At 35.8% G+C, this 21,431-nt stretch overlaps 3 protein-coding genes across 6 annotated transcripts; 1 reads left to right on the top strand and 2 right to left on the bottom strand.

Annotated features, from left to right (window-relative positions):
* Positions 1–18: 18 nt before the first annotated feature.
* LOC108038961 (long-chain-fatty-acid--CoA ligase 5) lies at positions 19–13,398 on the bottom strand. Of its 4 annotated transcripts, none has more exons than XM_017115857.2 (8): positions 13,111–13,398; positions 10,387–10,578; positions 9,821–9,975; positions 3,351–3,524; positions 1,776–2,953; positions 1,489–1,717; positions 1,051–1,224; positions 19–992 (listed from the first exon to the last, which is right to left on the bottom strand). In XM_017115857.2, exons 2-8 carry the CDS (start codon positions 10,451–10,453, stop codon positions 855–857), a joined length of 2,115 nt encoding a protein of 704 aa, XP_016971346.1. In that variant the 5' UTR covers positions 10,454–10,578; positions 13,111–13,398; the 3' UTR covers positions 19–854. The 4 variants fall into 4 exon arrangements, with proteins under 4 accessions (XP_016971346.1, XP_016971347.1, XP_016971349.1 ...); XM_017115858.2 differs by lacking the exons at positions 9,821–9,975; positions 10,387–10,578; positions 13,111–13,398 and adding exons at positions 4,477–4,512; positions 4,660–4,866; positions 7,301–7,504; XM_017115860.2 differs by lacking the exons at positions 9,821–9,975; positions 10,387–10,578; positions 13,111–13,398 and adding exons at positions 4,660–4,866; positions 7,301–7,503.
* A 1,687-nt stretch (positions 13,399–15,085) lies between these two features.
* LOC108038975 (ninjurin-B) lies at positions 15,086–15,918 on the top strand. Its single transcript, XM_017115872.2, has 3 exons — positions 15,086–15,335; positions 15,489–15,643; positions 15,695–15,918. The coding sequence occupies exons 1-3, from the start codon at positions 15,086–15,088 to the stop codon at positions 15,824–15,826; spliced, it is 537 nt and encodes a 178-aa protein (XP_016971361.2). The 3' UTR covers positions 15,827–15,918.
* Positions 15,851–21,018, bottom strand: LOC108038974 (short/branched chain specific acyl-CoA dehydrogenase, mitochondrial). The gene is made up of 4 exons (XM_017115871.2): positions 20,873–21,018; positions 20,693–20,801; positions 17,197–17,675; positions 15,851–16,694 (listed from the first exon to the last, which is right to left on the bottom strand). The coding sequence occupies exons 1-4, from the start codon at positions 20,906–20,908 to the stop codon at positions 16,071–16,073; spliced, it is 1,248 nt and encodes a 415-aa protein (XP_016971360.1). The 5' UTR covers positions 20,909–21,018; the 3' UTR covers positions 15,851–16,070.
* Between the last annotated feature and the right edge of the window lie 413 nt (positions 21,019–21,431).

Raw genomic sequence — 21,431 nt, 5'->3', positions numbered from 1 at the left:
TTACGAAAACTCGGAATATTGTTTATTTTGTTTTTCTTTATTTCAAATTATATTTTGAATTCTCTGGCGTTTGTATCTACATAAAGAAATTATTTAATAGTTTTATCATAATGCTGCTTTACTTTATTGTTTAGCTCTTAATATGAAATGTTTTTTTTATTTTAGCAATTTATTAATAAATTTTCATTTGGTATTTAGTAAGGCAGATAGTGCAGTCCAAAGAAGTGGATCATTATCATATTTATCATTAGTTTGATCTGCTTCTCAGTTGACTTTTATTTTTTATATTTTTAATGTAGTTTCTCAGCACTTTGGTTGAACATTTTATTCCCATTAATTTAGTTTAGCGTATCTAATATATAGTTTTAAAATTGTATTCTTCACATCAGTTTTGCAACTTACGCTGAGTGTAGTATACGATAGTTAATTAAAGCTTTCATTTTATTCAATTTGCTCAATATGTTAGTTATATATGTTTTGGTTCAGACTACGCAATTGTTTTCTATTCACTTTGAACTAGATCATAAGTGTTAAAGGAAATATATAGTTAACATATTATTTAGGGATCTCTTCTCGATTAAATAATATAAAAAAATGCGTCTGTCAAAAGGATTCTCCTTGTCAGTTTGAAAGTTGTGTATATTTTATGTGTATTGTATCTGTATCTGGTGTATCTTGCGCTTCTCTTACTTGCTAAGAATTGACGAAACTACAATATTAGACAGTTCGATCCCGTATCTGTATCTGTAGTCTTTGTTATCATCAGTTTAAAATGGTATAGGCATATTTAAATGAATGCTTCCCAGTTTCTTGAGTTCGATTCGTTGTTGATTTTTATATATGTAGTTATTGCTTTAATCCAGGTGTTTATACATATCCTCCAGCTGCGGCTTAAAGTAGCTCTTTAATTGCGGTCTCTTGGCCTTGAATGTGGGCGTGAGCAGTCCGTTTTGGACCGAGAAGGGATCCGGATGCAGATAGACATCTTTAACCTAAAATAGTTGATCGATTATATTATGTTGTGTACGTATATATTGCCTTGTAACTCACCTGTTCGAATGACTTGAGTCCACTCTGCTTGCCCCAGTTGAGCATGTCGTTCATGATCAGTTCCTTGACATTCTTATTATTGCACAGGACGGAGAGTGTGCCCCGTACATTGTTCTCCGTGGCCCATTGCTTCAGTACATCGGTATCAGGTACAACAACAGCGATAATGCAGCTCTGAAAGGGTTCAGAAAATATGAATTTAATATTCTGCATTTCAACAAAGTAGCAGCTTAACATTAAATAGTATATCTTTAATTTTTTGACTCTCCATTAAGCAGTACATTATAGTCAAAGTTAAAATTTTATAATGGTCGAGTAAAACTAAGACGAAAGATGTTGTTGAACATATAAATTGTTTCTGAATTGTAAAATAGCGGTATCCTTCTTTCCTTAAACATTGTAAAATGTATAGAAATCATAATTTTATTTAGCACTCACCTTTAAGCTCTCTCCATAAACATAGACTTGATTAACGTATTGACTGAGAGTGTAGATATTCTCGATTTTCTCGGGCACTATGTATTCGCCCTGACTGAGCTTGAAGATGTGCTTGCGGCGATCGATGATCCGCAGGGTTCCATTGGGAAGCCACATGCCCACGTCGCCGGTGTGATGCCAGCCCTCCGAATCGATGGCCTCCGCCGTCTTCTCTGGATCCTTATAGTAGCTAAATAAATAGTAAATGCATTAATTAAAAGTATTAACTGCATATTCAGTTTACTTACCCATGAAACACATTCGATCCTCGCACACACACCTCCCCCGTGTTTTGATTGGCGAAGTACTCCATCTCCGGCACATCCACCAGTTTCACAGCATTGCAGGAGACGGGCGGTCCCACATGGTTGGGCACATGATCACCCTGAACGGTGAGGGTAATGGCTCCCGTACACTCCGTTTGGCCATATCCCTCGAGGACCAAACAGCCCAAGGCACAGCGCATAAAGGTGAGGACATTTCCGGCCAGTGGAGCCGACCCGACGACCATCAGCCGAAGATTACCGCCAAAGGCTTGATGCACCTTCTTGAAGACCAACTTGTCCCAGCAGCCGTTCCTCCGCAGGACACCCCTGGCGATCTCCTTCTCCTTGGCGCGCATGGCCATGTTGAAGAGGCCCCTCTTCAGTCCGGAGGCAGCTATGTCACTCTGGATCTTGTCGTAGACGCGATTCAGGAGGCGTGGCACTGCGGGCATAACCGTTGGCTTCAACATCTTCAGGTCATTAGTCAGCTCCTTGATGTCGCCGGAATAGAAACCGACACAGCCGCCCACATAGTACATTCCGTTCTCGCAGCACCGCTCGAACATGTGGGCGAGGGGCAGGAAGGACACCATCACATCGCCCGCCCGGATGCGATGGTCGCCCATCTGCAGGATCACAGAACAGACGCCAGCCACCACGTTGCCGTGCGTGAGCATCACGCCCTTGGGATTGCCCGTCGTCCCGGACGTATAGCACACCGTGCACAGATCCTCCGCCGTGGGAGCGATCTCCGGATGGTTGCCCTTGGCCCCCAGTTTCTCCACGTCGATGAACGAGAAGATCTGTATGCCCCGGCTACGGGCTCGCTCCAGGGTCGTCTGACGAATGGGCTTGATGGCCACTATGATCTTCAGACTGCGCGGCGCCTTTTCCAGCAACATGGCCGCCTTGCCATCGTCCTCCACGACCACAATCGCCATGTCCGTCTGGCGGATGATGAAGGCACAGGCATCGGGACCCAGGGTATCGTACAGTGGAACCACCACCAGGGAGAACGAGTAGCAGCCCTGCTCGTACAGTATCCATTCCGGCCGGTTCTGCGAGTATATGCCAATCAACTGCTTGGGCCGGGCTCCCAACGCCAGCATTCCAGCACCAAAGTTCTTGGCTCGCAGTAGGGCCTCGTCATAGTTGATCCACTAAATGAGAGATGCAGTTAATTAAAATGGGGCATTGTGCAATTTATTTATTTAATTTTTAAATGAAAATATGAAAAGCCCTTGAAATGAAATTTTAAAAATGTCTTTTTTATGCTGTTGTTATGTCAAATTTAGTGGCTTGATCATTAAAATTTTTCTTTAAAATTTTTTTTTTTTTTTGTAGATTGTTGTGTGGCGTCACAAAGTTTTGAATTCTAAAACAAACTTTGGTTTGTTGATTTTCAAACTTTCAAAAAATATATGATGTTTCATAACAGTTAAATGTAAAAAACTCTAACTCTAATACTCTTAAATCGAGAAATAATGTGTGGGACTTTACTTTTTAGGAATGAAAATCGTTAAAAATGTATGTTTTGTAATATTTTTGTAATCTCACCTGGTAAGGGGATGTCAGGGTTTCACGCCAACCGAGACAAGGTCCATTGTTGGAGGCGTACGCGCCTTCGCGGAACGTCTGGTATAAGGTGCGGACATTCTCTGTGATGTAGGACACGAACTTTCCATTCTTCGACTCCTTGTAGAATTTGGAGACGTGTATTTGTTCTGGACCCTGCAATGCGAGTGAAATGACCCCGAAATAAACAGAAAAATCGAGGACATGCAATGAGTGAGAGACGTTTAGAGAGATTTTGGGAAAGAATTCAATGGAATAGAATATATACAATAGAATAGATCAATGTGGTAAGTGTTTTAGATCTATGTGCCGCTTTCTGTATTCAATAAACATATTGTAATTTGTAAATTGTTTGTCTTGAGCTAAATAGCACCTCAATAATCCCTGGAAAATCTTAAAACATGCTTATAATTAATTATTTCTAATAGTGTTTATAATGGGATCGATAAACAGGAAATAACCACTTCATTATTTTGTAAGAGACTATCATTTGAACTACGATAAGCATCAATAAGTAGTACAATGCTGAAAAGCTTTAAGTTGTAATTGAATTTCTGCATTTTGTAGATCTGTTTTACCCTAAACTCAATCTTTTATCACCTATCAATCATCCCATTTCACTTTGTGTGTTTATTTTTGGCTACTAGAACAATAAATCACACCCGGTTGTTAGAATAAAATCAATAACCATTTAAATTTATATACGTAGCCGATCGCTATGATGTATCGTTTATTTTGGGGCTAGAGACATAAACCTATCACTCGACGGGATTTAATTTGGTAGTACCCATAGAGCACTTCCTTTATGGTAAACAGCTGCGAAAGAAATTGCCGCAATGGCCGAAAGTGTTGATGTGCGAGAACGAATATCAAAATACACTGCGATGGGGGAATATTTTTTGGGGGGTGCTGGGAGGAGGATCTAAAACGTTAGTTTGTTTGTTTTGGCTGGCTGATTTTAATGAGCAAAATGTATTTCAACAATAATTGTTTTCCACAGATTAAAGTGCTTTCCAAATTAATTTTGTTTATATTTCATTGATGACGCAGGTCTAAGGGGGAAAATGTTAGTTTCAAGAGCATACCCCGAGGGGCACATGAATCCTACCCTATGGTGGATATCTTGACGATGATCATAAATGATCTAGCCCACGAAAATGTAAGTGACAGTAAACAAAAATAAAAGAAGCAAAATAAAGTTTATATTAGTCATTGCCTAGTTAATCTGGTGTTAGGTAGGTATAGATTTTTTTTCTTTTTTTAAAGGGTTTGTTTCTTTATATAGTTTTACCTTAAGCACATCACTCTGATTGCTTAGCTCGATGGGCACACGTATACTGGTAATTTGGCCGCAACAAGACATGGTTTCCTTTTAATTAGATTATCACTTTTAAGTTGATTTTATTGTTGCAGAATTTATGACACTATGTTGACTTGTGGCTTCCTTAATGATCATTCAGATTTCATCTGGCATTTAATATGCACATTTTCCAAGCGACTGTAAAACACACATATGAAATTCGCACATTTCGTTACCAAATTTGCATTTATTATCTGCCGTGGTATCGTTTTATTGGTTTGTCAAAGAAAAATACTCATTTTCAATTTTCACATCAGCCGCATTTCAAACCCGCACGATAATCGTTTAAATACTAATTAGCGCGCGTAAAAATAGATTTTTGATTTTTAATTAAAGGGTGTGTTGTAAATGTTTTTCAACAATTACCCATAAATTAAAGTTTGTTTATTTACATAGAAGGCTGTTTATTCTTTTGCACTTGCTTTATTATAGGATAAACATTTAAAATATAGATAGATATTGTTGTATTAATAAAAACAAAACAATCGCAATCATTATAATAAATGACATAAACTTTTTAATTTCTAAAAATATTAATTATGAACCACTAGAGAGTCATAAAATCGACACCCGGTATATTTCGCTTAAATCCTTTACAAAATTATTTCAATTGCACCCATTTGTTACGCATCAAATGCTAAGCTAAAAGTCAAAGCCCAAAGCATAATTATGACGCCTGGCTGTCCGTTTACATATATTTGGCAAGTGCAGCCCATTCAATTTTGTTTATAATTTTTCAATATTGGCAGCTACAGGGCGACCCCAAAAGGGGCTAGAAAAATACAGAGAGTGGCACAAAAAGGCTAAAACAAAGAGAGAGAATGGCCATCATATCGACAACGTCGTCTGCGGATTTTGCTTGGCCTGCCCCAAATTAATTTATAAATAGTTCTTTTGGGGGTAAAATCGTTACACTCTGCTGTTATCTATGAGAATTGTGTGTGTGGCCGCATAAAACAAAAAAAAAATTAGGAACAAAAAATAAAAACATATTTTTACACACACAAGAGTACAATAAATACTTTTTGCAAAATACAAAGAAAAAGGAAAATTTTAATTTTCTCTAGAGACGATCGAGAACTGAGTCATGGGGAACGCGTTTCGGGCCTCATTGGGATGTTTTGAGGCAATTGGCAGAGAGCAAACATTTTCCTGAATGAGCAATTCATCTTTGAGTTATGGTAATTGTGGTAGTCATAAAATCGGCCATAAACTATTGGCCAGAGTAAGGGCGAGAGCAGAAGAAAAGAAATGAATGAAACAGCGGTGGCCAAGATAAATTTAATTAGGATCTGCAGCATATCAATAGTTTGGCAGCACTTTCTGCAGGGAAAACAAACGAAGCCCAGGGAAAATATGCGGGAATTTCAAGGTCGCTTGGCAACATTTTTCATTATTTTTTCCAGGTGGCTAGCACATTTTTTGTGGGCCTACGAAATTTATATTTTATCGAGTACAATAATAATCATTGATCTAAAAATATATAATGATTAAACTATATTGATCCTTATGTAAATCTTTTCTTTTCCGAAATTTCATAAAAAAATTTATGAAACGATAATAACATCTCATGTCTTAATTGTATCAGTGTTTATTAAATTGGACGGGCTTATGATTTTAAATTGTATAAAAATGATTCAATTAACTTTTTCAAAGAAAGAAAGACATCGAAATTTGTGATTGGATTGATTATAACACTAAATGTTATACTAAAGCATATATCTTTACAGACGTATTTGCTTCCTGACATTTAGATTGATTGATTAAGATAGATGGCTGGCATGATAAATCGAAGCAAAATTCAACAAAATTTAAGGTGTAAATGTTAAAATTTACAATTTGAAATACTTTACATTTTATTTTAGATTTAAAAATAAATTTTAAATTAAATATCAATATTATCTAAAATGGAATTATTTCACCACAATAAATATATATAAAATAATCTCGATTCTTTCGTGCATCTCAAAAAGTGATTTCGAATTTTAGATTGATGATTGTGATTGAATGGAATTGAAACAATTTGAGTTTAAAAGTGCACATGGCCCAAAAATGATCGTGTCTCTAAATATAAACAACTATACAATTTTAAGGAGCAGTCGTAAAACATCGTAAAAATCAACTCAAGTTAAGCTGTTTACAATGAAAAAACCAAACCAATAAAACCGCAAACATCCATCAAGCTAAATTAGTATCAAAATCATGTTAAAATTAAGTATATAAGTATTCTTTCAGCGAGTTGTGTTTTTTCGTTAGATGTTTTAAGTATAGAAACTGTGTGAACTTGAACTTGAGGGACTGAGTTCACGTGGCAACTGCGACGGCACTTTGACACTTTGGCAAATCGATTTCCATTGGAAAATGTTTTAATTTTTCTTTCCACTTTTTTGTTCAATTTTTTTTGGGTCTGGCGCTTTACGTAATGAGATTAAACGCTTGTATTTTTGTCAATTTGTTGCAAATTGTCGTGCGTTTTTTTCGCTCTTTATTTTCTTCTTGTTTAGTATACACGAGCTATTATTTATAAAAAATACGTTTGTTTCATAGATATACATATATCTGCGATTTGTACATTATGTTGCTGTTGTTGTTGCTTGTTTTTTCGTTTTTCTTTTTTTTGGGATTTTTCTAATTTGAAATATATTCTAAGGGGTTGAGCACGCCTCGATCTGCGCGACACGATGTTGAATTTCGAACTGAATGGCAGAAGTAAAGTATTGGTCGTGGCTAAAAATGATTTTGGCCGGCCCGAGGAATCTTTTTTTTTCATTTGGGAGAGAGATCGAGCAGAATCGAGAGTAATATTTGGGGGTTTCAGGAGGATTTTCGGGGAAAAATGAAGAAGAATGCAACGTTCGGCTAGGAATTTTATTCGTTTATATGTTCTTATTTTGATATTAAACGGTTTTTATTTTTCTTTTTGTTAGATAGTTTTGCTCTTATTTTTTTTGTTTCGATCAAGTTGTCCGCCTGTCTGAATTTTCCTTTAAACGCAATTGAAAACTATGTTTATCTTACAATGACATCAATGTTTCATCTCTTTAATAACCAAAATGATTAATGGTTCATAAGATAGGAACACGCCCCCTTTTTGTCCCCATAAAAATCTTAAAAATTTGTTTACTTTTGGGTATCTAGTCTAGTAAGAATGTGTAAATAATTTAAGTAATAAATAATTCGCAACAAAAATATTTAATTTTATTTATGGAAAATTTTGAATTAAAAATAAAAAGTTGCTATTGCTTCTACCAATGGCTTCAACTTCAAATCCGGAAACCCTTTTAAATCCATATAAATTTAGTGCGTATTATAATTGTTGGTAAGCATTTATAAAACTGTTTATTTACTGCCAATTATTCTATTTGGATCCATATTTTATTAATTTACTTTTCATACAAAATGTACTAAGCATTAGCTAGTTCACCTCGCACATATTTATCGTTTCATTCACACCTCAATTTGCACTCATTAGCAATTTTGGTGTTTATATATTGAAAAACACTCTAAAAGCGAAAAGAGTGTGCCAAATACTTGTTGGTGCATTCGCAATTGCATTGCCAGACCAGACTAAACAAACACACAAAGTGACTAACATTCAGAACTGCATAATAGATCATAGTATATGTTTTACAACCGCATAAGCAAATGTACCTGCTCACATGTAGACAGGTTGGCCCTGTGGTGTCAGAACTTGACACTTCCTTATTATTTTGTTATTATTTCATTGTTTGCTATTTTTCGTGGAATTTGTTTTAATTTGTAGTTTGTGGGAAAACTCTAATAGCTATCTTAAAAATACTTTTATTTCTTATGATACTAAATAGCTGCCTTTATAATTAATTTCAAATTCGAATAATCTAAAAAACAATGTTCACTAAATATAATTAAACTGCTTTGAACCAGTTCTAGCCGCAAAATAATAATGTTTAAAAAGTGAATTTCAATTGAATATTAAAAGTAGTTTTATGTTTATAAAGAATTTCATAAATAAACAAAGGGTTATTATTATGACCTTTATATGCATTTTATATATTTTAAGTTTATGTGTGTTTAATATTTAGCAGGAAGAAGTAATTTAACATTGGCATTAATAATACGTACTTTAATGAGGTGAACTTAAAAAGGCTATAATCTGATACAAATTGAAACCAATTGGTACCTCAAATATTTATTTTTCAAAAGAGATAATGTTTTTATAATTTCATACCACCTTCCATATAATTATAGACTTTATAAACTAATTTCCGCTACTTAGCGTTTAACGAATAAATTAAATTACCGCGTTTCACTGTGTCATCAACCTTCAACCCCCGAAAATTATTGTTTGCCATTTGGGCAATGCCAAATATTGCCAAAAATATGTATTGTATTGTGTCAATATTTGTTTATTTACATGACATTAACACAAAAGGAAAGGTCCGTTACACCAACTCAGAGGAAAATGCATGGGGAAAATGCCGGCGAGTGTCAGTTGGAGGAAACGCTTTTGACAATCGTGCGGCGGTGGGTGGGGAATGTATTAGCATAGATCGAAATTGAGAGAACCAGGCGACTAATTAGGGAAAAATGCCAATTGAGCCATGACAAGATTTATTATTGTCGTGCTGTTGTCGTTTGATAATTTATCAGCGAGAATGTTGCAGTCTTGGCAAGAGAATTTTATACATTTTCCTTTCCTGCTAGCCACTCAATTAGAGCGTGAGGTTGTGCAGCTATTTTTAATCATTTTTGCACCACTGTGGCATAGACGTCATGGCTAAAAGTCTAAGAACAAAGGCAAAAATGAAAATCGAAATGGTGAAATGTGTGAAAATCATGTGACGACAACAACGAAGCAGAATCAGTTTTTGGGAATTCGAATCGTAATCGCACTCAACGTGATTGTGGACATGTGCACATCAAAGATTTTGTTTGGCCCATACGCCATTGGGATTTGCCTGTTCTACCTCAAATAGAAAAGAGCTAAGAAAATCCAAAGAAAAGAAATCGAACAGCGAATGAAACCAGAAAACTCAAGACAAACAATTCCCAATTGAACATTCAATGCTGTAATTGATGTGATCGAAGTCGATCAATTGCGAAATCATCATACCTCTAGCAACGGGGATTGGTTTTCCAGAGGCACTAATGGTCGTTCCGGTACGGGTCTTGTAGCAAAATAGTATGCAACGCTAGCTGCCAGGCTTCCTAGGGTTAAAGTGCCCAAAGTGCCTCCCAAATAGTACAGATAGCCATCGATCTCGTCCCCTAGAAAAGGCAGTAGAAGTGATAATTAAATACACGTTTAAAATACATTTAAACAGCTATTAGAAAGACAATCCCCAAATGGAATATTTAATTGCAATAATATTTTTTGAAAAATGATTATACAGTTTTTCGATTTTAATAATCTGCGATACATGTTTACCATTATTTATATAATTTGGAAGTAGTTATTATTGTTAATTTTTTGTAAGTCCAAATAATCTCATTAAAATAATGTACAATTTATAAATAGATTTTAGGCGTAATACGGATGGTTAATAAATATGCAACGACTTAAGAACATATATATTAAAAGTGTTGTTTAAAATTAAGTGTTAATGCTGGTCATTTTTATGATTATCTTACATTTGTTTAAACACGACAATTGAACAAACCTTGTACAACAATACTTACAGAAATATGAAAAATTGCTGACTATTAAATGGTTGACGTAGGCCATAACCGATTTCTCCGGCGTCATTGTCTGCTTCTCTTTTTACTTATATTATTGTTTGTTTTTTTTTGTTGGTGTTATAGTTTGTAGTTGTTATTTGCTACCTGAGTGAATGTTACGTGTTTAGCTTAATGATTGCCCGCACAGATAGCCTGCAAAATAATCAATAAAAGTGCACTCATCAGATAAATATTTTAAAATATAGATTTTATAATTGTGGGTTTTTTGGGAAGCATTGCACTTGGATAGAGGGTTTAATAGCATATCAAGAATTCTCAGTTCCCATGTCCACAGAGTGCAATCAAGCTGAACCAGAGGGCAAAACCGCATGATTTGAATACCATTTATTTTCCGCCTAATTATGGCTTATCCATATGCACACATCTACCTATATTTTATTTATAGACAGATAATTGCCACTGGCCACTTGACAAGTCAAGTGACAGCAATTAAAATGCGTTCAATTCAGGAAGATTATTCAAATTGGACTTACTACAATTCCATATTTTTAGGGTAGATTGAGATGACCAGATATGAGAACAATTGTTTGTATAGCAACAATAAGACATTTCCAAAGTCCACTGGTCAATGTGTTTATAAATTTTAAGAATGATGAAATATATTTATGTTCCACAATTTATGTTAGACAGAGCAGTACTTGTCCATCAGTCTCACGATTATGGCTTTATCTGCTATATTTTAGACGTCCTTATCTGTCTGTTGAACAAAAAGCCTTAAAAAACTGCAACTAAAGTTCTAGTAATAAAGCTAATATAGATTAGAGGTCGCAATCTAGGTGCTTCAATGCGCTTTAAACATGAGTTTTATTACTGGATTTAATTAAAATTGTTTCAAACAGGGTATTCAATTTCACCTACAAAACTATATTATTTTTTTAGTTCAAGACATTGTTGCCTTCAACCGGTCAAACATAAATTTTGTTCTCATTAATTCCTTTTGTTTATTTCCTGACATTGATTTGTAATCTTGTTTGTCCTTAAGCATATACAATTGCAAAAAAACTGCATTCTAAACATAACAGGTTTCCCAAGTTTGAATTTTTAATTTGAGAATTTCCCATTTCAAAATTTAATTATTAAGGTTTGAACGATATTACAAGTTTAAATGGAATTCCCAACAATTCGAGAGAGAGTAGCTCAAACAGGTTTTGAAATGCAGGTGAGTAAACAAAATGTGGTGTTGCTTGAGAATTTTCCCAGTCTATTTGTAATGTGCATTGAATGGCAGGTTGACAACCTAATGTTTTAATCTATAAAGTTTCTTCCGGAATAAATAAATAATATTTAGTGATTTGATATAACCTTCCTAAATTAATAAATTCGAATTTTATACAAATAAGTATTCTTTTTAATATTTTTATATTGATGCCACCAATTAAGGTTGACTTAAGCAATAAAGTTGGGTCAATACTTTCGTTCGAATATTTTTGACTTGAATAAACAAATTCTTGGATGAACTAAAATCCCTTTGAAGTAGTACCAACCAAAAAGTTTGATTCAATAATGGAAATCGGTTTAAAGGAATATCAACATTGAAAATAGTTGAAAAGACAAAATAGCCATTATAAATTATGGTGGAATTTTAGTCCTAAAACAAGAATAGCTACCCTCGTGTCTGATATTATTTAGTCGTCTGCAGTCAAGGAAATATTCTAAGCAACACTAAGAATTTTTAATCCGCTTTAGTTTGCCACTTCTGCAATTTTTAGACTGCATTTAGTGCAAAGGCAAACGCATTGCAGCCACCTAACAGACCGACCCACTTCACCCACATAAACAACCGGCCAGTGGAGCGCATCCCCAAGCTTTTAAATGGCTGATAAGACTTGGAGCAGCAGAAACAGCAAGAACAGAGAAAACCTTTATCAGGCTGGAAGTGAAACTTTGCACCCAGTCATCTGGTCGAGGCCCTCTCACTAAGCAGATTATCACTCACTGGACAATGCAGAAAGTCGACACAAAAACAAATGAGAAATATGTAGGCTTTGGAATATATTATACCCGGTAAGTGTTTAAAGTGTCCCATTTCTTTAATTAACTTTGTTAAAAATAATATTGTGATTTGATGTTCTTTAAACTAATACTAAAAGTTCGTAAACTTGATTTATTGTTAATTATAAATTCTTCCCATCAATATTATATTATTCTTCCCATCAATTGAGATGTCTACAATTTTGAATTAAAAAAAAATCCTCAGAGATTTGATTGATTTTATATAATTATGTGAACATTTAAAAATTCCAAGAAGAAAATGTAAATAAAGTTAAGCGTAATTTATATTAAGTATTACATATTTGATGTGGCCCCATTTTTTATTCCACTGCACCAATCTTTATAGTATCATCTGGTGTTCTAGAAAAACCTTTAAATATACATATGTAGGTTCACCTTCTTATTGAGTTTCCACATAATGGTACTTGCTTATATAATGCAATATAAATAAGTGTGTTTAGGCCATGCTATTGATTTTATAGGCAGTTTTCTTGATTGCCGGGTCAAATCAGGTTTGGCCAAACAAGAAGAGGCCAAAAAAAAGAGGGCAAGAATAATGGAGGGGAAAAAGAAGGATATAAGAAGAGAGAAACAAAATGGAGCCTACTGAGGTCAAGGCGGACATATGCAATTTTTGGCCATTGATTTTTTCTTGTTTTCCACAAAACCTACCTAGGAGTCTGGACTACTCGTAGATGAAACCCATTTGTCGGGTGTATTTATATTTAGGCACGGGCCATATATCCATACACCAAAATTAGCCTGGGAAAATCAATGAAAAGTTTACGTTTCGGCACTCGCGGATTCCTCCTATCTTGTAGTATTTTTTTACCGGGTCGTTTTGGGGGGGTGGTTAGGCGGCGTGGGATGAAAAGAGAGAGGAAAAGTCTTAGAACCGAGCATGGAATACCGGAAAACCGAAAACTGAAAAATTACTGCTAAACGGTCCGACGTTCGAAACAGAACTGAAAACTGCCAACTGAGAACCTCGGAAATAAAGTCCGTTAGCGTTTGAGTCTCCGTTTTGAGCATGCGTGCAACTACACAAACAACAGCAAAAGCAAAAACAACAACGGCAATCGCATGAATGAAGCCACACAGAGAGCCAAACACGTCTAGCTAGAGAGAAAGAGAGAGATAACAAAGGAGTACACTGAAAAAGTTATTACCAAATAAATGTATTACATAAAAAAAATATTCGGCTTAGATTACTAGATCATCAAAATATTTCTAAAATTATTAAAATTGTTTTTCAAAACTAACAATTTGTAGGTGAAAATGCATTATGTATTAATTTTTTTTAAGTTCGGATATTGTGCTTTTTTATTTCTTTGAGTGTAAGAGAGAGCACCATTGAGAGAGAAATGTGGGTGAGAGCGTCATCTCCAGTCATAACAAACAACGAACAAAGTGGCAAACAAACTACACGTGCTACAAAAACCCGTCAGAGAGATGGGTTGCTAAGAGAGAGCAATTGTGTCTGCCCGATTTTCGTACCGGTTTCAACGGGAATGGGAAAATAGGGACCAAAGGATAAGAGCCGCAGACAACCGGCTGACTTTTTATGACCGACAGAAACGAGGGGGTGTCGTGACGCACGTGTTCCTTTCTGTCCTGCAATGCGACACGACTTTCGAGGGCTGTTTAACAACGAAAGGTTCAATAACCATAAATGTGTAATTGTAGTTGTTTTAAAATAATAAATTTAATTTATGTTGTTTTAATCCCCAACTGTTTAAATAAATGTTTATCTAAAATATTTAATAAAATATTTGGAAATTGTTAAATATAAAGTTTGCACACAAAAATCACGTATCCGCAAAAATTCAAATATCAAGTATACGCAAAAAAAACATAAACTGAAAATTAGGACTATTAGAGTTGGTAATCATAATAAAGAAATTATACGTTGCTTTTATTTGACAGTATTTATTTCTTAAATGAAATAATTTTATGCAACATTTTTAGGGTCATTTAAATCAGAACTTTTCTAGCTGACCTCTAACTTTGCGATGGGACACTGGCATACTTGTGTCAGCTGTCTGTTAAGTTTAAAAGTTTATTGATGAAGAATCTATAATTACTTGTACAATACCGATTTAACTGTCAATTTTTAAAGAGTTCTTTAAGTATGAAGTAGGCAGGGAGCACAAAAAAGTGGGTATTGCATTGAGAATCAGCTTAAGCTGCAAACTCCTTATGCACATCTCGAAGATATTTATGTGTGGTTCTTGTTTATTCAGGTTATGTGACTTTTTTATGACTTCCCTTACGAATCATATAACAAAAAGGGTTCTGAAGGTGGGGATATTCAAACAAAATTAGGTAAACACTTTTTAGGTTGATGTATATTTAAAAATTAATTTTACTCATCCACTCTGCTAGCACTTTAAATTGGTTTCTGTAGCATACTTTGTGGCAAACTTATTTAGTGAGTATCTCAACCCATGAGATACTTTTCGAGTCGGCTGATGCCCCAGTTTTTTGGGGCAGCCTGTCCAGCCGGGTCAGTGTCATTCTTTTTTTATCGCCTTTGGTAAGCCGCAAACCACAACAATTGAAATGTTAACTCAAAAACAAGGAAAGCTTTTCACATTCCTTAAAAGAGCAGTATTTAAATGCTTAGTGTTTGGTGAACCATCAAACAATGGACAGCAACGAGGTGACAATTTCTTTGGAGGATTCCCACAGTCTTAGGGAGAGTTTCGCCAGTACAACCAGTGGACCATGTTGCGGCTTAGAACGTGATTTTGATGTCGATATTCAGATGGAGGATACGGATAAAGAGGAGCTGAAAACACCCAGTGAATTGCAGAAACCTCAAGGAACCAACAAGAAGTGTTCTAGCGATCTGTCCGGAGGAAATAGTTATGCCACAAACAAAAACGTGGCTGAAGGTAAGATGATTAGGTAAGGTAAATAAAATATAAATTGTGAAATATTTTAAGTCGGATGAAAGTTCATATTGTTATTTTATCATGTTGTTCTACTGTACAGTTTTTGGACACTGTTATCAGTTCATTTTAAATGTTGGTCAACTTTCTATTCAGGTCTTATGGATATTGCCTTGCTTTCGGCGAATGCCAATCAGCTGCGTTTTTTGATAACTTACAACGACAAGGCCTCTACCTACATATACAGTTTGATTATGGTGATACTTTCCCTTGTGCTCCAGCTATTAGTTGGCATAATGCTAATATTTAAGGTATGTAGGTAATAACCTAGTAACACAAACCTCTAAAAGAAAACTCCACAGCGTCGACTCAAGCGCTTTAAGAATCGAAGCTACGAAAGAACAAATGATCTGCTGGTGATGGGAGTTTTCATGATCACAGTGGTCAACATTTTGCTGGCTGCCTTCACGACAACCGATGGAACCAGCCATTGAAGAAATATACCTCCACTCCTAACATCTTTTATATGTATTTTATATTTGTATATATTTTAATTGTATTTTATACAATATAACAGAAAGAACTATGTGGTAAATGCTAAGGTAACATGGAGAGAACCGATAACGGATGACCGTCAAAAAATGTTACAGCGGTTCCCACCCATAAATGCACTTGACGTATCTGACGTACGATATCTCAGCTTGTGTGGGGGGATTTGTGGGGGAGGGTCAAGGATTCCTAACCAGAGTAGTCCTTCTTGATGCACTTGGCAATGGTGCTGAGCTGCATGTTGGTGGTGCCCTCGTAGATGGCTCCGATCTTCACATCACGGTAGTACTTCTCCTGGGGGAAATCGCGGGTGAAGCCAACACCTCCCATGAAGTCGACGCACTTGATGGCCGCCCGTTGGGCCACCTCCGAGGCGAAGTACTTGGCCATGGCGGCCTCCTTCTGGAAGGGAACTCCCTGCTCCTGCAGACGAGCTGCATTGTAGGTCATCAAACGGGCAGCTTCGATTTCCGTGGCCACGGTGGCGATCTGGTGCTGCATCGACTGGAAGTTGTAGATGGCATCGCCGAACTGCTTGCGCTCCAGCAGGTACGGAATGGTGGCATCGAAGGTTCCCTGGGCCAGTCCCACCATCTGGGCGGCGATTCCGATGCGACCCTCGTTCAGGAAGCCAGCGGCGTACTTGTAGCCATGTCCGAACGTTCCCAGGATATTCTCCTCGGGCACTCGCACATTGTCGAAGGTAAGCTGGCACGTTCCAGATGCACGGATGCCCAGCTTATCCTCCGGCTTGTTCACAATCAGTCCGGGGGTGTCACGGTCCACAATGAAGGTGGTGATGCCACGGTAGCCCTGCAATAAATATGTGCCGAAATGTTAGTCATAAACCTATAACCATCGTTATAAATAAAACTTTAACCACTTAAGATGAGCTAAAGATTGTTAAAAAATGTACTCTTAATAAAGACAAAAAGGAAAAGTGAGAACTAGATATTTGTTCCTAAACGTCCTATAAAAGAAAACATTTCCACGTTTACATTTAAAAATCATTAATCTATTGAACTTTGATCTTTGTGCGATAAGATGGCAATCGTTTAAAATAACATAAAGATTAGCTATGGAAAATATTATGAGATCGATTAGGAGCCTGCGAAAAAGTGAAAACTAAGTCGGAAAAAAAAATGAAAAATAAAGGTCGACTAATATAAGTAACTTTAACTTTAGCAGTTAAAAAAAGTCTAAAATATATTAGAATTTAAATAATTAATCGTTGGATAAAAATAAATTTTTTTAAAAGCTTCCTTTTATAATATAATGATCCTAATGAAACAATCGATGAGCAATATCTACTTACATCCTCTGGCTTGGCATTGGCGAAGATCAGGAAGACTCCAGCAACATCGGAGTTGGAGATCCACATCTTGGAGCCGTTTATCACGTAGTGGGAGCCATCCTTCTTGGCCACCGTCTTCAGGGAGAAGGCATCGGATCCTGCTCCGGGTTCAGTCAAGGCGAAGCTGCCAGCATACTCCTGGGCCAACTTGGGCAGGTACTTGGCCTTCTGCTCGGCATTACCGAACTTAATCATCAGCGAGTTGACCAGAGTGTTGTGGATGTCCACGAAGGCGGCCACGGCGGGATCGATCTTGGACAGCTCCTCCACCACGATGATGTTGGTCATGAAGTTGCAACCACTGCCTCCCAACTCGGTATCGATCTCAATGCCCATCAGACCATTCTCAAACACGGCCTTCACCACCGAAGGATCGAACTTGTGCTCAAAGTCCATCTTCTTGACCAAGGGCTGAATCTGCTCCTGAGCCAATTTGGCAACTGAAATTTAAAGAATTAAAGATCATTAATCTTTTACGATCGAACCATGAGTTTAATTTAAGATTATGTTGGAAGATAGTATTTTGATGTTGTCAAAAAATAAATAATAAAATATTATAAAAATAAGTACACAATTTTCAATAAATTAAATATAAAAAGTAATCTGCACAGTAAAAAATTTAAAAAGTATTTTATTTAAAAAGCTCGCGTGTCCACCTTTTTTGTTAAAAACAATAACAAATAAATATCGCCTGAATAGCTTTTTACCAAAGTTTTACTAAAGCTTTGAAGAACATTTAACAGCACGTTTTCTTTAAAAATCGGGTTTTAAGCTTTTTGCTTTTTATTCTTTTCTGTCTATTTTTCTTCTAAGAGGGCCCGATGTTTGCTGTTGGTCTTATGTTTGTATAAGTTGGGGTATTTCTCTATATACATTTGTATACCAGATAAAACATCTTTGTGTGGGTTGTCGTGTGTCTTTTTTATCAGCAAGTTCTCCAAGTTCTCAGATCGCGTGGGGCTCTCGCAGCTGTCTTTTTGCTAATTCTATTATTTTCTCCGGGTATTTATTATTGATCTTTTTTAAAGCATTTTTTCATGACATTGTTTTTCCGCTTGAAAAGCCAACAACTGGTACACATCCACCAAAGTTCTCACACCTTCGATTCCCTCTCTTTATTGACTTTCCTGCCTTTTTGCATACATTTTCGTTCATTCCCCTATCAAGGGAAATGCTTAAATAATTTACTAACTTTATATATTCATTTAGATTTCCAACCATATGGACAGAACCCAGCAATTTTCTGACAGTTGGGACGTGTCCCAATGGGCTCAAAGTAAATTTTACTAAATTTTTCGAAATTATCTTGTACCATTTAAAAGAAAATTGGATTAAATCCTAAATATTTGTATTGTTATTTTCTTATTATTATTTAGCAAGTTTTAACTTAGTTTTGAGAGTTTATAAAAAATGTACATATAGAATGTATTATAAATTAATTGTAAATTACCATTATATTGTGTATCCGCCACATATGCGCTAAGGTTTCCAATCCGCAAAGAACAAAATACAAAGAATTTTTTTAAAATGAAAATAGCGTTATAAATGATTTATTCTAAACCTCTTTTTGGATTAAAGTACAAGTGTTAACTGTACTGATACTTATAGTAAAAGCAATGTCAGAGAAATAAAAAACCAGTTTCAGTTTATGCATTTGGCCACTTTGCATTCAGCTTAGATTACGCAACAGTCAGACCATATAGACACATACTCTCCCACTTGGGAAACCATATAGATTGAGTGATTGATAAGCGGAAAAAAGAAAAATTCATTTTGGTAAAAGAATAAAACTGTAACCTTCCCAACTAGGAATTAGATGGATTGCAGGCGGACGAAATCCACCCACTCAGCTAATTCAACTCTCTAGGGAAGGGCTCCCGACCAAGTGCCACGCCCCTGATTGTCCGGCGTGATCACTAGAACAGTGATCACAGGTGGGCAGGGGGCGTGGCACAGTCGCATTTAATGCTCTATCACAAGTGTAACGCTATTCGGTTGACGTATAAAACCAGAACCAAGCAGCTGACTGACCTGTGAAAAATCTGAGGTGAAATTATATAGAAATTTAACCACCCACGCTTTAACCATTATATTACTGAAAAGAGAGGCTCGATCGATTCAATACTCGAACTCGCGGCTTGGTAAACTTTTTTTCATTATTTTACCGGCAACTCAACGATGAACGCCACCGCCAGCCGAGAAAGAGCAGCGATGAAATTCAAAGTTGAGCGGTGGCGGCAACAAAAAGCTATTTTTAGACCGGGTGAGAGAGTGTGTAAGAGTCCCACCCCCTTTTTCCTACTCCCAAAGAGAGTTTTGCGTGCTTGAAAGTGGTTTTATTCTTATTGGAAAATTATTTCAAACAATAATAAAAAAATGATAAACTTTAAGAATTGTACTAAGGTGATAGGAAAATTTTAACATCAGGAAAAAAAGCTTGTGATAAGGTTAGACCTTGAACTTGCCAAGCTGGCAGCTTTTTAGGGCAGTATCTATAAATTTTTGAGAAAATAAAAAGTATCCATTACATCTGAAACTTTCACCGTAAAATACTTTAGATATAAAATATTTAATTACCTTAAAAATTAAATAGATAATTTTGCCCTACGAAAAGTACAGTGCCACTTTGGAGTAAGAGTACTCTAATCATTTAATACAATTTACATATGATTTTTTTTAACAAAAAAAAGAAGTTATTTATGATCTTGGAACTTTATTTTACCGTGAAAACTATTTATAAGTTTTCTTTATTATTATTTCTTTATTATTTTAAAATTCAATTATTCAAATATTCAATTGGGCACAAAAATCATACATTTTCCATAAAATGTTTTTAAGAACCTTATACTCCTTTAAAATAATATATGGTACCTTTAATATAGTGTAAATAAAAGCATCCTCACAAATTATATAATATTGGCGCACACGCCATGCGAATTGATTTAATTAAGCTCTCTCCTATAAAAAATGCAAATTGGCCCAATGAAAATTATTAGATCGCTCGATCGTAAAAGGGAGAAAAATCGCACCTTATAATATTCGAGCAAACATCATAAAGAAAATGGTTCGAATCAGTCCACTGATATTAAGTGACATTTTAGTTCCACTATCAAAATAAAAATGTGCTTATCTGGCAAGCGACCTCCGCCACTCTACTCCTTCCCTCACCAAATACACTTTATCAGCAGAAAAAAGAATAAAACTCGAAAAATATGAATACACCAAATAGTGCAGCAAGTCTTTAGCTAGTATAATGCGAATATATTATTAAATAACAACAAGAACATCTTTAATATGCGATGCTTGGAGTTACGTAACAGGCGAGTCCAACTAAACACCATAAAAATATCTAAAAATTCGGCATGGAACGAACAACATGCTTATCGAATTGGAGCTGCACTTGGACTTACAGAACCCTGGATTCTGATGATCTACATAAATCTAGGGCGAAACTCACCAGTCTCCTTCATCATTTTCTCGTCGTCGGTAAGGAAGGTAAGAGGTGGGGGGAGACCTGCTGCCGAGGACATCGCAGCATTTTGCTGACGTGCAGCGGAATTGACCAGCTAAAAAATAAGTGAGGCAAATAAAATTAGTATGAGCCAAAGTCAGAATTGAGGGGGCGTGGCAAACTCACCATGCGCACTGGCAGTTTCTTCAGGCTGTTCATCATCTTGAATGTAGTGGAAAAATTAACTTAATCAAGGGGCCAAACTGGACTTTATTGAGGTTTTTGGAACGAATCCCCAGAGACAACGGCAACAGTTGGCTGCTCACACGCGACTGAATTCTATTCTCCAGCAGCAGATACGATCGCAAGACAAGAGCAACCAGATTTTGAAAAAGCTTTTCACCACTTAAACTGAAGTTCAACACACGCAGCAGGTTTTAACATTAATAAATGGTGATTATCGGAAGAATTTAGCATTAAAATTAGGAAAATATATAATACTTAATGATCTAAGCAGATTTCTCATTTAAAAGTTGGCCTACAAAAACAAATATTTTTTCAACGTTTTCCAAATGCAAATACCATTTAAAAATGTTGTAATTTATGTTTATTAAAACCGTTACTTTATCCTTCTAAAAAAATGTATAGTACTTAATATTCTTTTAACTTTATTAAAATTGTTTTCTTATTTGGTACCATATATTCAAACTGGTAAAAAAAATTGTAATTTAGAATCTCATTTTTA

The sequence above is a fragment of the Drosophila rhopaloa genome, unplaced genomic scaffold (assembly GCF_018152115.1).
Source record: "Drosophila rhopaloa isolate 14029-0021.01 unplaced genomic scaffold, ASM1815211v1 contig_163, whole genome shotgun sequence".
Lineage (NCBI taxonomy): Eukaryota > Metazoa > Arthropoda > Insecta > Diptera > Drosophilidae > Drosophila > Drosophila rhopaloa.
This window is presented reverse-complemented; position numbering and strand designations above follow the sequence as displayed.